The sequence below is a fragment of the Antechinus flavipes genome, chromosome 5, assembly GCF_016432865.1.
Source record: "Antechinus flavipes isolate AdamAnt ecotype Samford, QLD, Australia chromosome 5, AdamAnt_v2, whole genome shotgun sequence".
Lineage (NCBI taxonomy): Eukaryota > Metazoa > Chordata > Mammalia > Dasyuromorphia > Dasyuridae > Antechinus > Antechinus flavipes.
This window is the reverse complement of record NC_067402.1, coordinates 104117404-104133380: the sequence shown is the minus strand read 5'-3', so window position 1 is coordinate 104133380 and position 15977 is coordinate 104117404. Positions and strand designations below refer to the sequence as shown.

The 15977-nt window shown below is 38.4% G+C and overlaps 1 protein-coding gene across 1 annotated transcript in view; it reads right to left on the bottom strand.

Annotated features, from left to right (window-relative positions):
* The window catches only part of LOC127538606 (protein mono-ADP-ribosyltransferase PARP12-like), a 57675-nt gene that overhangs the window by 40723 nt on the left and 975 nt on the right, over positions 1–15977 (bottom strand). Inside the window, 3 exon segments of the mRNA XM_051962396.1 lie at positions 575–710; positions 14402–14706; positions 14747–15151. Coding sequence (XP_051818356.1) covers positions 575–710; positions 14402–14706; positions 14747–15151 — 846 coding nt within the window.

Below are 15977 nucleotides of genomic sequence, written 5' to 3'. Positions count from 1 at the left end.
GGGGTCCATGAATTTGCATGTGTATGTATGCATTTTCTTTAAAAAAAAATTCTGATAATTGTGTTTCAATGTAATTTGTTCCCATTAAAATGCTCTGTATCTATCTGCATTTAAAATCATTATTCTTTAAAAGGATTTCAAAAGCTTCACCAGGCTAATCTAGATCAATATTCTCATTGTAGAGGACAAGTAAAGTACCCCAGAATGGTTTAATGATTTGCTAAGATCATTTAGCTGATAAATCATAGAGCTGGGACAAAAATTCTAGATCTTCGGTCTCTCTGTCTAGTATTCATTTTAGCATACCTCTTAGTTCAATGCCACACTGTTTCCAGAGTCAAAATCTTCAACAATTCAGTAACAGATTCTAAGCCCATTTGCTCTCAAGAGACCTGTGCCACCAAGGATAACCCCATTCTTAAGTGCCTTGGGTATGCAATCAGTAAGGGGCCCTATATTTAGTAGGCACCTTGATATTGGACTTCCTCTAGCATTATTATTACTACATATTAATTCTAATTATTATTAATTATTATTATGTTATTATTACTAATATAAAGTTTCTGTGACTCACCTCAGGCCAAAGGGAAGGATCATTCTGAAAAAGCAGGACTTTGAGTTCTGATTCATTGATGCCAAAAAGTGCATTATTTTTCAGAATTTTGCTATTTCCAGGCAAATGAATATCATGGGAAAATCTGCATTTGTACCTAGGGAAAAAATGAGATACATGAGCAAAATTTCAAGTGAATAAGTAAATTATCTGTAAAGATTAAAATGATCTGTAAAGATTAAAATAATATTACTCACCTCCCAGGGTTGTTGAGAGGATCAAAATCATGATTGTAAAGTGCTTAACAAAGTGACTGGCATTATTATTATTTGTTTAATTGAATGTAATTGTTCCATACCTAATAACTCTAAATTGGTTTTAAAGTGCCAAGGTTAAAAGAATCATGATTTTCATATGCAATAATTTAGAAATGCATCTGAAATTTTTTTTCATGTTTTAAATACATGACTCTTTATGTTATTCTTGTGCTTCCAGATTTTCTTATGTTGTGAGATCTGGGACCATTATCCCAGAAATGCTACTAGACAAAACATCTTTTTAATCTGGATGCAGTCACACATGAATTAGGCTTTTAAAGGAATATAATGAAAAAATAGAAATTGCATTTAAATAGTTATTTAAATATTTAGTGAAGTATATTTTGTTATATAATTCAATTATTTAAATGACACAATATTTAATTAAGTATATTTTGTTATAAAACAATAATATATAAAGACAAATTTTCATTTTAACTATTGAAAGTCTATGTGATGGTTCAAAGATGTAGCTTCAATATGTTAATGATGACTCAACTAACAGGTATGTGCTGTTATGTCTAAAGCCTCAGAATATGAGTAGTTTTAATTTATAAGTAAAGGATAAATTAAATATTAAGTATTAAGAAAACATCAGGAAAGATTATTCAAGCCCTAAATTGTGGTAAGTGAAATTTTGCTACTTAATGTAAAAATTCTTGGGATTATAATTTAGTATTGTTTTGAGATTTGAGGATAGTTGTCTGAATTGGTAGAAAATGGCATGTGCTGCTTTCTGGGAACTGCTAAAAGTAGATGTTGGTACCTGGGAAAAGTTTTGGGGATGACTTTGACATGCCCCAAGTATATCTGACTATTCCTACATTTTGCTATTTCCTTTCTGAAAAAGAAAATTTCTGAAAAGGAAATTTTCCCACTTAGTTAATACTGAGCCTTGTTTTTGATATACTATAACTATATGATTGGCTAGCAGATATAAATCATACCTGGAATCAAACTGAGCTAGGGAAATTTTTCCCCATTATGAAACAAGACATTGTTACAACTATGTCCCTCTTTTTCCTCTTATATCAAATTTTTGTAATCAACTTTTGTAAGTACAATACTAAATCTATTAAATAGATACCTCTTACTATAATAGGAGGCAAATAAGAATAACTTACATATTGGAATAATATCCTCCTAAGGGAGAAATGACTCATCATTACAAAGTACTGAAAATAAAGTCAATTGTCCAAGAAAAGATCTCTAAGAACCATGTGCTGATTAAATGGATAATAAGAATGGGCTACTAGGATAAAAGGAACCTTGATGTTAGCTATGTTTAAGTTTTCTTGGTTATCCTGGTGACATGTAAATCTCTTTCCTCAAAATTAGTTCATTGTGAGCCCTCTAAGTGGTTTGATTTGTCCCGATTTATATTATCATGCAATTATGGGAACTGTGAGAAAACTTTATTGCATTGTTTGAATCCAGTCCTTCCTGGTTGGGAAAAGAGACCACTTTTAGGTGCTCTTTAGAGATCCTTAACCAAGAACCTATGTTATGCTAATCAGAATCTCAGATCCAAAAATTGATACAAGGAGTTTTCTCATATTTGTCAACCCATATGTCTTCTAAGGGCTCCTACCAGGTCTTTCTGACTACTCGTACAGCTACGAAATTTGTGGATGTGGACTCCTGGATCACTTGAAGATACCCTTTGCTCCTGAGTAGATAGCAGAACTCTCCAGGGACCTCAAGGTTTATCTATGTAGACACAGAAGCAACTGACATCCAGATGGGACAGATGTCCCAAGATTCCAGATAAGGGACGAATATATGTCTTAGGGTTTTTTTTGGGGGGGGGTATTTTTTTTTTGCCTCTTTCCTTTTTTTATGTGCTCAACCACGAGGACCCTACATTCTTGGATCCCCCGGCTCTTTTCTGTTTGCAAGCAAACTATGGCTAGTAATGATACCTGGAATATACTTCCCCAATAATTCTCTTCAAACACGCCTGGGATAAAATGCTTGCACTGGCCCAACTGGTCTCCTATAGCAGACTTGCACCTGCTTCTCACTTATTGGCCAAAAAGGTAGAGATTCTTTCAGACCCCTTCCATTTGGCCCGAATGGGGACATGTCATTAGGAAACATCCTGTCTTCTAGAGTCAAAGCACAGCAAGTAAGCTATTCCCTGAACTTGGCATAGCAATAATCCTTTGCACTCACCTTCTAGTAAAATCACATAATTATTGTATTGTTTTGACCAGCACCAGCACGAGGTATTTGCTGACCTCAAACAAAAATACCTTCTGTATCCATGTTCTGGTCATAAAAGCTCTGCTAAGGATCAAACTTGTCACACTGCTGCTGTTACCCCTCACTATCAGCACTGAAACTCACTGCATAAATATTGATATAATTATTGAGATCTTTCCACCTTGCCTTAAGTCCCCTGATTAGAGGAAGAGCTAGGGCCTATATGTTTTATCTGCTTCCTTGCTTGCCTCATCTGCTTCCCCTCACTTTGAAACTTCCCTGTTTGATTCCTGACTCTCCAGTCTCTATCCTGTTCTGTTGGGCTCTTGCCCTCCACAGGTTAGAGGCTGATTCAGTCCAGTTGACACTCCCTTTAAGAAGAAACAGCTGCTATTAATATCTTCCTTCCCCTTCAAGCCAACTCCACTAAGCCTCCCAGAAAGTGCCTTTCTGCTTCTCCTCCAAAGTAGTAAAAAAAAAATCATGGGGGTGGTGGATAGTATACAGGACTTTGCCTGAGCTTTTCCTGGCTTCCCTCAGAATCAATAATAGATCAGGCCCCTAAATGGATTTTGGAATGACAAAACCCACAAATATTTGGAGGGTAACAAATTTCTAGCAGAAGATATCTTGGGAGGACTTCAGGAAAGGTCTATCCCAGGGCCAGGGGGAACACAGCCCATTGCAGGTGCAGTCCCATGTGGGGAATATGATGGGAGACTTAGCTGAAATACAGCAGTATTGGCAACTCTGTCCTGGTTCCTAAGCCACTGGTTCAGCAGACTAACTGTGTGATCTCTTAATGCAACTACAGAAGGCAAATAGTGACTCCCTATACCCTAGCATAACAGGCAGGACTTGCCCAACCAGCACAGGGTGGAAGCATGCAGCACCATCAGCCCCAAGGCAGTGTAAAACCTCTCTCACCCTATAGAGGAAGCTGGGGATAATCTCCCCTGTGCCATAAGAGCAGATTTCAACATTCAAAAATGAGAAAAAATGCAAAAAAAGACTCTGATCATAAATAGCTATTATGGAGAGAGGGAAGAACAGACTTCAAACTCTGAGGACACTAAAGGCAAAATGCCTGCAGATGAAGCCTCAAAGCAGGATATGAACTGATCTGAAACTCAAATGATTCTCTTGGAAGAATTCAAAAAGAATCTTAAGAGTTAAAAGAAAAATGAAGAAAGGAAATGAGAGCTTTGCAGGAGTTTGAAAAAGGAAATACAGAAATAGTCTGAAGAAAACAACTCCTTAAAAATACATTTGGTGAAATGGAAAAAATATCTATACTGAAGAAAATCACTTCTTAAAAAAATAGAATTGGTGAAATGGGAAAAAAAATCCAATGAACAAAACAACTTAAAAGTTCAATTGGCTAAATGCAAAAGGAGGTAAAAAAAAGCTAACTATAGAAAATAATTAACTAAAAATTAGAATTGGACAAATGGAAGTGAATGGCTCAATGAGACAGCAAGAATCAGTAAAACTCTGATTTTTCTTGTACAGCATGATAAATGTAGAAATATTATAGAATTGCACATGTTTAACATATATTGAATTACTTGCTCCCTGAGGGAAGTAGGAGGAAGGGAAGGAGAAAAATTTGGAATACAAGTTTTTGAAAGGGTATATGTTAAAAACTATCTGATATTTTGAAAATAAAAAGTTATCATTTTTTTAAAAATCAGTCAAACAAAACCAACAAAATGAAAACAGGGAAGAAAATATAAAGTACTTCCTTGGAAAAACAACTGACCTGGAAAAGAGATACAGGAAAGACAATCTAAGAATTATTGGACTACCTGAAAACCACGATGAAAAAGGTGCAACATCTTTCAAGAAATCATCAAACTGCCCTGATACCCTAGAACAAGCGGGTAAAATAGACAATGAAAAAATCCTCCATTCACTTCCTGAAAGAGACCTCAAAATGAAAACTACAAAGGATATCATAGCTACATTCCAGAATTATCAGATCAAGAAAAATAATGTAAGCAACCATAAAGAAAGATTTCAAATATTGAAGAACCACAATCAGGATTACCTAGGACCTAGCAGCTTCCATTTTAAAGGATTGAAGTCCCTGGAATATGATATTCCACAGGGCAAAGAGGCTTGGACTGCAATCAAGAATCAGTTACCCAGCAAAACTAAGCATTATATTTCAGGAAAAAAGATGGGGATTCAATGAAATGGGGGGGGGGGGGTTGAAATATTTTTGACGAAAAGACCAGCACTATACAGAAAATTTGATCTTCAAAGACAGAACTCAAGAGAAGCATAATAAGGTAAAAAGGGAAGGGAAAAAAAATTTGTTTTTTAAAGGTTAAAATGTTTACATCTCCACATGGGAAGATGATATATGTAACTCTTAAAAACCATATCTTTGTTAGGGATATACTTCGAAGGTGTTAAGTATAAGTTGACTTTAATGTGATGATACAAAAAAAGAAACTAGGGGAGGAAAAAGGATTGTATTGGGAGAAGAGGAAAGAGGAGGTAAAATGAGATAAGTTACATCACATGAAGAGGCAAAAAATGACCTATTATTGAGAGAAAGAAATGATTATTGTTTGAATTTTAATCTAATTAGATTTGACTCAAATAAATATAATACATATTTAGTTTGATATTGAAATTTGTCTCATCCTATAGGGGATACTAATAGAAGGGAGAACAGAAGTACATGAGAAAGGGATAAGAAAGTGGAGAGGGACTAAAAAAGGGAGGGCAGATTGAGGGAGATGGTCAGAAACAAAACATTGGTGAGGAGGGAGAGGGAGAAAGGAGAGAAAAAACTAACTGAGGCCTTTATCAGAACCTTTGACTGTAAAAATGTTTTCCCAATTTATGACTTCCCTTCTAATCTTGTCTGCATTGGTTTTGTTTGTACAAAAACTTTTCAATTTTATATAATCAAAATTTTCTATTTTGTGATCAATAATGATCTCTAGTTCTTTGGTCATAAATTCCTTCCTGTTCTACAGGTCTGAGAGGTAAACTATCCTATGCTCTTCCAATTTATTTATAATCTCATTCTTTATGCCTAGGTCATGAACCCATTTTGACCTTATCTTGGTGTACGATGTTAAATGTGGGTCAGTGCCTTGTAGTAGAAGCACTTCTTAGGGGAAATTTGATATTTCTAAAAATTATGGAAAACATTGCAATATAGCAAAAAGAATATTAAAGTCATAGTTAAAAGTTCTAATTCTAGGCTTTGAGGGTGTTTCCATAGTTTTAAAATGTGAATTATCTGGACCTTAAGAATCAAATGAACTAATTTATGTGCAAGTCTTCTGAAAATGATAAACCCGTATGTTTTAAGTTGCCAGTCCCTTCTAAAAGGTAATGTGGTGCTACTGGAGGCTTTTGAACAATGGAAAGAGGTGATATTTCCAAAAATAAAAAAAAAATGGAGACAAGATTTGGAAAGAAGAAGACTCACAGTGAAGAAAAGGAGTTAGGAATCTTTTTTTTAACATTCTGGACCTAAAGTGTCAGGGAATGTTTTGGGCTGCAGGCTTCCCCCCCCTTTACTAGCAACTCATTTAAGAAAAAAGAAGTTTAAGGAGAAGGTTTTCTTTGTCACAACCCTGGAAAGTTCTTCATTCACATTTTTTTTTGCCTCTTTATATGTCTTCCTTTCACTTACCAACTACCAATAATAAAACAAAAGAAAAAACTTTTATCTTCATGTTTGCTAGTATCACCCCTTATAAGGTAATAATTATAAAAGTTCTACGGCTTCTTTCTGTTTATACTTTAATAATGAGCCAGCTTTTCTCTGACACTCTCCTACCTTTGGTAAATTCTTGCTAAAATACTTTGGGTATCAACCCAAAGTGGCCATGCATCATTACCCTTCCAGCTCTGCTTCTGACTCTCAGGATTTCATCATTTATATCCCCAAAAGGAAGCCAAACTCCCCTTTTCATTTCCTTTTTGTATTGTCTTTCCCCATTAAGAAAGTAAACTCTTTAAGAGAAAGATTATTTTTTTCTGCTTGCACTTGTATCTCCAGTGTTTAGTACCATGCCTGCCAATCACTTAATAATTGCACACTGCCTTTGAAAGCTTGTCTTTTTCCTGTTATACAAATGAGACACTTCAACTCTCAGTTCTGGGCATCTTTATTGACTGATCAAGCAGCGGGACCTCAAAATTCTAAATAACCCCCATATTTTGGAAATTTAGTGTTAATCCTAGCCATTAGTTCTGGATTGGTTATGACTGTAGTCAATTTCCAATTTGGGGTTAGAAAGAGTAAATGGATGGACCTAAAATGCTATGACTACAATCAATGATGCCAAAGGATTATTGTGTAGTGGTACTTTTCTCTTTCTTTTCTAAAAGAGTTCTTGCCCCACCCCTAATACTCAGAAAGGATTAGACTTGAAACTCTGATGGCATAAGAAGCTGGGAGATTAAATGACCTCTTGAAAGTTGGTCAACCCTTCCCCTTTCCTTCCCTTTCTTCCTTTTCTCCTCTCTCTCTCTCTCTCTCTCTCTCTCTCTCTCTTTCTCTCTCTCTCTCTCTCTCTCTCTCTCTCTCTCTCTCCCCTTCTTCTCCCCCCCTCTCTCCTTCCTTTCCTCCCTTTTCCTTTCTCACTTCCTTTCTTCCATCCACATATACCTTCATTGGTTTTTTGTTTTGCTTTGATTCTTCATTGCAAAACCCTCCCAAGATATCTTGGGGTTTATTGGCTAGATTTATTTCTTAAGGACCATGTCTTAAACCTGAATCATTCATAATTGATTGCCAATAACAGGTCTCAAATAAAAGCCCAATTGGTAGTGGTTTGGGCCCAGATTGACTCAAAATGACTGTAATTAGATAATTGTTTCTGTTTCAGCCAGAAACCCTAAGGGTATCCAACCTCCCAGATTGGTGATTCATGACTAAAACAAGCAAAGAGGAATCTCAGAACAGATGTAGTGTAGAGTGAATGATATTCAAATTTTGTACAGGAGTGATCTATGGGTGGGTCTGAAAATGAATTGTACAGTCAAGTGATAGCAGTTGCTGTGATCCACAACCTACAACACTAGGAAATGGGCTTGATCTTAGTGGATTCCACTTCTATATGCTCAACTCTATTCCAATTTCTAGGAATTTCTGCTTCATTTTTTCTATTGTTGTGCCAGGGGTCCCTTTTAATGGGACCCAGTTTCTCCAATTGTCCTATTTAGTTATTCTGCCTCAGGTTATAACCTTTCCCTCTTAATGTTTTGATGAGATAAAGGTCTACCCCAGTTGCTCTGCCCCAAAACCCCAGGCTATAATCATTTCCTCTTAAATGGTTGATGAAATGAAGGTTTTATATCTTTAGGTTATAGACATTCCTTCTTAATGTTTGACAGGATAAAGGTTTATACATTTTAGATGCCATTAGAATATCAGTAACCTCCCTCCATTGCCTCATCCTAGGTGCCTCCCCCACCATTTTACCTTATCCCCACCTAGGTACCTCCCCCACTATGTCACTGTTCTTGTTATCCTATAAAAAAGCTTGCTGTCCCAATACTCAGGGCTGGACTCTGAGATGATAGTCTCGTCCAGCCCTGGGACCAAATGTGTGATGACCGCGTATTTAAAATCAGCCGGAGTCAGGAATTCAGGTTAAGGGAAAAATCTTCAATCTTTATTGAAGTGAAGAGGTGAATAAGGATTGCGACAGCAATATGAACAAGAAAGATTGTGATAGCAATATGGGCAGCTGCGACAAGAAGGCAGCTAACAGAAGGGGATCTGAGCTGAAAGGCCATCGCAATGGCAATGCAAGCAGTCTCTCCTTCCCCTTCCTTTTCCACTCCCCTGCTTCCACCCACCAAAATTGTCATTTCCTATACAACACATCAGGACTTGCACAAAGAGTGGGCGGGGGCCATTCTTTCTCCAAGCTTGTATATTAATAGAGTATGGTCCAATTACTATTTAGCTTCATGTGCTTGGGACCTCAGTGCATCAACTCAAGCCTTGTCGGGGGCCCTGGACCTGAACCTCCTGAAGTGAGTTGAGGACTCCTTTGTGCCAGGACTCACCCTAACCCAAGATTCCTTGATTACCACGCTGAAGTGGTGGAACCTGGCCCGTGGCAGGGGAGGCACAGAAAGGATGGGCTCCTCCTTCGGGGAGGGATTGGGGAGGAGTCCCTGCTCCTCTAGATGAATTACAGGTGGAGGGAAAAGGACTATAAAAGGAATGGACTCGGGATGGCTTGCGGGAGACACCGCTGACTTGTAACATCAATAAACATCGTTGCGTCTATCCACCTCGGCTCCTCTGTCTGGTATTTCCCTCCTCCCGTCTCCACGAGGAGGGCCGGAGACGTCCGAAGCCCTGTCCGGCTCGGGGAAGCTGGAAGAGGCAGTCTCTGTTAAGGTTCCCAGTGACTAGGTCTCGGCCCCTGACAAAGCCTCAGCCCATTACACAAATGGATCTTGGTTTCAATCCTGATTGCTTTTCTGTTGGTTGATGACATCAGAGTCCTGAATTTCTAAAGTCTCTCTGGGTGTAACCTCAGCTGCTATCATGCCCCACCTGTCCTTTGATTGATACTTTGGAGCTGGTCAACCTACATTCGGAGGCCCAGTGAAAGCCTCGATTACATTTTGGACATGGGGTTTGGGGTTTTATTCTCTCACCCTGTCTTCTCATTGTATCTCTGTATCTATATTGGGCTCTCAAATGTCCAACTTTTCCACACTGAAAACACCTACGAATTTCTCTATTAGTCCCTTGTCAAGAGGGACCCTGTCTTCCCATATTCATCATAGTCTGGGCATAATAAGCATTTGTGCCCACTGTGGCACAGTGTCTTATGATCTCCTCTAAAGGAGCATTTTTGTCTAGCCCCCATATAATTCTTTTGCAAACCTCATTGGCATTTTCCTTAGCTAAATGTCTAGTCATTATTTCTGTTGCTGCATTGTCTCCAGTGGTTCTTATTACAGCTGTTTGTAAACGCCCCACAAAATCTGCAAAAGGTTCATTGGAACCTTGCTCTATTTTTGTAAAAGTTTTACTTCTATCTTGCTGTCCAGGGAGAGAATTCCAAGCTTTTATTGCAGCCTTAGAAATTTGCTCATACACTGTTATGGGATAATAAATCTGTTCTGAATTCTCTCTGAATAAACTATTGGATTGGTCTCTAACCTCTGTCCTGCTCAGTTTCTTTGGCATTACACTATCTTAAGTCATTTTTTAAAATTCACATTGATATATATGTATGTATATATGCATACATAAATAAGGATCATCTATTTTGTGTGTGAGAGAAAGAGAAAAAGAAAGCGAAAGAGAAAGTGATTGACTGGGGATAGCTAAGTGGTACAGTAGATAAGAGTACCAGGCCTGGAATCAGGAAGACTCATCTTCCTGTACTGAAATCTGGGCTCAAACACTTACTGGCTATATGACTGGAGAAAGTCCCTTAACCTAAACTATAAAATGATGTCTGTCCATATGAAATGATTGTCCAGATAAGGAAATGGCAAATTATTCCAATATATAAATATATACATATACATATATATGATCATCCTTATATGCTCATCTAATCAATTTAATCTTGTTGTCCACAATTAGCTTTTCACACTGATCTTCCTTTTGTTCCCAACTATTGCTTTAATTTTTAAAGAAGAAAAATCCCATAAGTACCACAAATTTCATGAATTGGTATATAAATGGGAACTCTCTCTGTCCCCATTGTCACTATCCCCTATTGTAGTTAAGTCAAATCTGTGCATCATAATTAGAAGGGAGAGTTAGAGGAGAAGAAATACATTGAAAATTTTATATATATATATGGAAAATTCCAGTTTATTTTAGGAACAAAGACAAATATTTATCTCTGAATCCACATTATTTAGAATAGATTTTTTCATTGGGCTTTTAAAGGAGTTGTGAAGCCCAAGAGAAGAGTACAAAGAAGGTAGCAAAAGAGAACAAGGTTGGGTGATAACTTATCTTTGTTAGCAGATAAAAGTCAACATTTAATAATTACTAATATTTATATTACTAACATATATTAACATTTACCATGTGCTAGGCACTGTCCTAAGAACTTTACAATCATTATTTCATTTAATCCTCACAACAATTTCCACAAATGCTATTTAACATTTACAGGTAAGTAAACTGAGGCAAATAGAAATTAAGTGATTTGTCCAGTATCACATAATTAGGAAGTATCTTTGGTTGCATTTTAATTCAGGTTTGCCTAACTTAGGACCCAGAACTCAATCTACTGGTACCACTTAGCTGTCCATTTACTGACTGGCACCATGCCCTCTCAATCTATGTTAAGTATAAAATTCTGGACTTGAGACAAGAAGGCAATTTTATCTATACTGCTACCCTATAAATTTTCAATTTTAAGAAGTAGCCAAAAGGCATCGGTGATATGCAAAAAAGTCCTTTTCCTTTTCCCATAACTCCCATTTGGGACTTCCATTCCCATTCTGTGTTCAAGATTTTTGAGGGCATCTAGTAATACTCTCTACTTTACCCTTCTTCTTTAGGAAGGACTTGAGTTAGGTGTTTATTTTGAGGAAAAAAAACCAATAAATTTAAGATATAATAGCAGGCATGAAAAGCCATTTACTTTAGAAGGATAGGAGCATTTGTCAGAAGGAAATGGAGAAAAGTATAAATACTGGAATGATGAAGCAGTTGAATTAAGGTGTCACAGGTGTTTCTCAACTGGGAAGGAGAAACTCCTACAAAAGGAATAAAGTGTCTAGTCTTTGTCAACTATCCTCATTTCAACTTCCTTATTCTCAATGTCACTGAGTATAAGCATTTCTTCTGACATATACACAACATATAAGTTCCTAAAATCAGCACAATGAAAAATTGAGCAATAAAAACCACAGGTTTTATGGGAAAATGGGGTTGGGAGAGCTAACACTTAAATACTGAACCAAGGAAAGCTCCCATAGGAGGAACTCTCACTGTAGGAACCAGGACATTGATAACATCAACCAGGATCGCAGTTTTAGTGCAGACTCATGTGAAGTGTCCTAGGAGACTATCACCTCGAGACAGACAGACAGACACACACACACACACACACACACACACACACACACACACCTTGCTAGACCCATTTTCACAATGCCCATTTCCAAGGAGGTAGTACACAGGGACCATTTCCAGCCAGCTTTTTCTCTCAGCAGGTGGTTGTGGGTGGCACACCACAGGTTTTTTCCTACTAGAAGCTGGATATTTCTTCTTACAAGCCCCACTACATGGTGAAAGCACCAGCCTCTCAACCCATCTGTATAGATCACCCTCCTCTTGCACTCCCTATCACTAGGATGCAAAAATTTGTGTTTCACTCAAACTGTTCCCTAATACTATCAATGACTTTGGAATAAAGATTCCATCAAAATTTTTCTATCTAATCACCACCACCACCACCCTCCTTTTTTTTCCTTTTGGACAAATTCAGCATTTTAAGGGTGAGTTTATTAGAATAAGTAATTATATTATCTGATAGTAATTCATTTTTGTGAAAATAGGATTCATTAAGAGTCTTAAGCAGAGGGAGTGGGAACTAATGTCATGATAGGAATATGGATGTTTAGTGTCCTGAATCCCTAGTTCCACCTTTGGCATTTCACAGTATTGGTCAAGTCCCATTTTCTCTGTACTTCAGTCCCCTTTTCCCCAGGAAAATGGAGAAATATTACTCTCTTAGTTCAAAATTGGAGAAGATTTTGCTAAATATTTAATATAGTTATTCTATTGGATAATATGTGGATACAAGAACTCATTGTTCTAGAGGAAAAAAATAAAGAATAAGGAATAGAAAGTGAAAAGGAAGGAGCAGAGGAGGAAGTAATTAGAAATACACTTTTTCTCCTACAATTTCATAATTCTGATTAGGCTAGTTTCTCATAACATGGGTTATGCATCAATATGGGTTGGAAAGGTGGAGGTGGAGGAGGAATCTGGCTGCACAATTTTTTTCCACACATGTTTAACAAGCAAACAAAAAACCACACCTTACATTGGCAAGTGAGTGACCTCATATTTATCAACCCTCTCTCCTCCCCATGATATTCCATTCTGGGATTGAAAGGAAAAGGATTGGGGACGCTAAGAGATCAGATCATCCCTTTGTTGCTATTTAGTCAATAGTAGTCTTGTCCGACTCTTCCTGCTCTCCTTTCTTGGGGTTTGCTTGATAAAGATACTGAAGTGGTTTGCCATTTCCCTTTCCAGTTCTTTCCGTAAAACTAACAATCTTCAATTTCTCTATCTCCTTTGTGTTTCCTTTTTCTTTCCTTAAAACCCTCTCTCCTTTAGAGAAAACTTGAAGATAGGGAAAGGGGGAAAGACTTTGAAGTTCACCCTTTATGAAAACTGTTCAAGGGTCTCCCACGGCTCTGGCTAATTCACAAATTTTTCCCCTCCCACTTACACCTGAGAACTTAAAAATCTTGTATGGTCTGATATAAAAGACAAAAACCACAGGAATAGGTCTCAGCAGAAACCCAATTCTAATCATTCCCTCCTCCGGGCTTGATCTTTCACCTTAGGAAACTTATTTCCCCAGTTCAATTCAATTCAATAAGCATTTATTAAGCACCTACTACACCCAACTACAATTAAGCAGTACTACAATAGTACAACAATACTGTACCGGGGCTCAAGCCTGAAGCCAAGGAAGCCAAAGACTTAAAAAAAACAACAACAAATAGTCCCTACCCCCACAGGACTTTACATGCTATGTGGACAATTTCATCAGTTGTAAAATTAGAAGCTGAATATGTTCATTTTCCAAGGAAGAATACTCCGTAAACTCCTAATCTGTGCTAGATGCTATATACTATGCTAGGCGCTGGCGAAAAAGACAAAAGAGAAAGGAACGGTCCTTCAACTCAAACAGTTTATATATTACGAGAGGACCCAATACAGACAGGTTTAGCGATGGGCTGAATCCATTTCTCCCCGCCAAGAAATTCCCTTTACCAATACAGTCTGACATATTCTCTGAAATTTATAATCTAAAATAGCTTATATAGAAAAATAAAGGCAAGATACACAGTAAATTTAAAAAAAAATGAGACTGCGAAGGGAACAACTAATGGCTGCGGCCAAAAGGAAAGCCTTTTTCCTACGACTCTAACCTACCTATATAGTCTATGTATCTATCTGGACGTCCCTAGAGCACAAAGAGCTTCGGGAAGATGCTATTAGTGCGTGTCTCCTTAATCTCATCCCCACTGCCATCTTCACCACCACCACCATCACCCCCGACACGTATCCCTTCCTCCGGCCCCGCCCCACCAGCTTCCCCAAACTCACCCCTGCTTTTTATACCTGCACCTATCCTGAATGAATAGTTTGCAGAGATGCAGCCGCTCGCAGCTGTCACACTCGTCCCGCAGGTAGTGACCGCAGAGGCGCAAGGGGGTCACGGCCACGGCCACGACGGGGTCCTGGTCCTCCACCAGCAAGAAACGCTCGGGCCCGGCCTCCCGCAGGATCTGATTAAGCTGCGTCTGGGACCAGCCGATCTTCTGGCTCAAACGCTGGACGTCTGAGGAGCCCGCCTTGTTCTCGCACAAGAGTTTGGTGAGGAAGCAGCTGACCTCCGAATCTGCCATGGTCTGCAGCCACCGCGGTCCAGGAGCTCGGAATAGAAGCAGCAGCTGGACCAGCTGTCAGCAGCCTTCTGCTCCCCTCCTCTTTAGAATTGAAAGGTAAAACCCTAGCCCTGGGCGGACCGAGGCGAGGGGTGGGCCCTAATCAGAAAAGGGGAGGGAAGAGTGGGGGCTGTAATCTCTCTGGAAGAGGAGAATCAGGAACCAATCGCAAAGCTCCAATAGCCAACCTTCTGAGTGCCCGCAGGCCGGGGCCAGGTCCTACTCCTTTCCTTCTTTCGTTTTCTGATAAATCGAAACTGCAACCCTTAGCATTCTCTCCCCACCCCCACCCTCTACGACCACGTCTCCTGCTCCGCAGTCCCGAACTTTTTCTACAATTTCGAGAATGAAGATGCAAAGGATTGTTAGCTGAGCCGTGTCCCCCTATTCTTTCTGTTGTGCCCTTCTCCTAGAAGGCCCAAACTTCAAGTTCTCATCCCCCCTTTCCCATAGATCACAACCTCAGCTGTCTCATAGGCGAGGGAAAGGATGCTTGCCTAATTAGGAAATAAAAAGAATCCCAACCTCTGGAGAATACAGAAGGTTCAGTGGTATTTACGCGGTGGAGAGAAAAAACACTGGGCCAGTAATGACTTCTTTGTTCCAAGTGTAGTTCTCGTAGACTTGTGTTGAAAATGTGTAGGAGCTGGTAGGTGCCTCAGAAGTCAAACCTAACTCTACACTAATTATCTGAAGACCGTCCGTGAGTCTCCCAGACAGTAATGACTTTTATTCCTGCAAGAAATAACGCAATGAAAAAAAAATTTTTTTAAGTATATATATATATATATATATATATGTACATATATGAAAAAATTACCATCTCACTGGATTGTAAACCCAAGAGTTCAGGGATCCTAGAAGCATTAAAATTTCTTTACTTTCATTCAGATTTAGCACATTATTCTGCGCACACACACAGTAGGCACTTAAAACATTTGCTGCTATATCAAATTGCAAGGATTTGCTGGATGACTAAATCCCACAGGCTGTTACTATCCTAGTATTGTAGTTATGAGGAAGGAAATAATCAATTAACAAGCATTTATTAAGCAATTACTATAGCACTATGCTAAGATTAGGGATACAAAGACAAAAAGTAAAAATTCCTGACTTTGTGGAGCTTCCATTCTTTTTTTTTTTTTTTTAAATAACTTTTTATTGATAGAACTCATGCCAGGGTAATTTTAACAGCATTATCCCTTGTACTCACTTCTGTTCCGATTTTTCCCCTC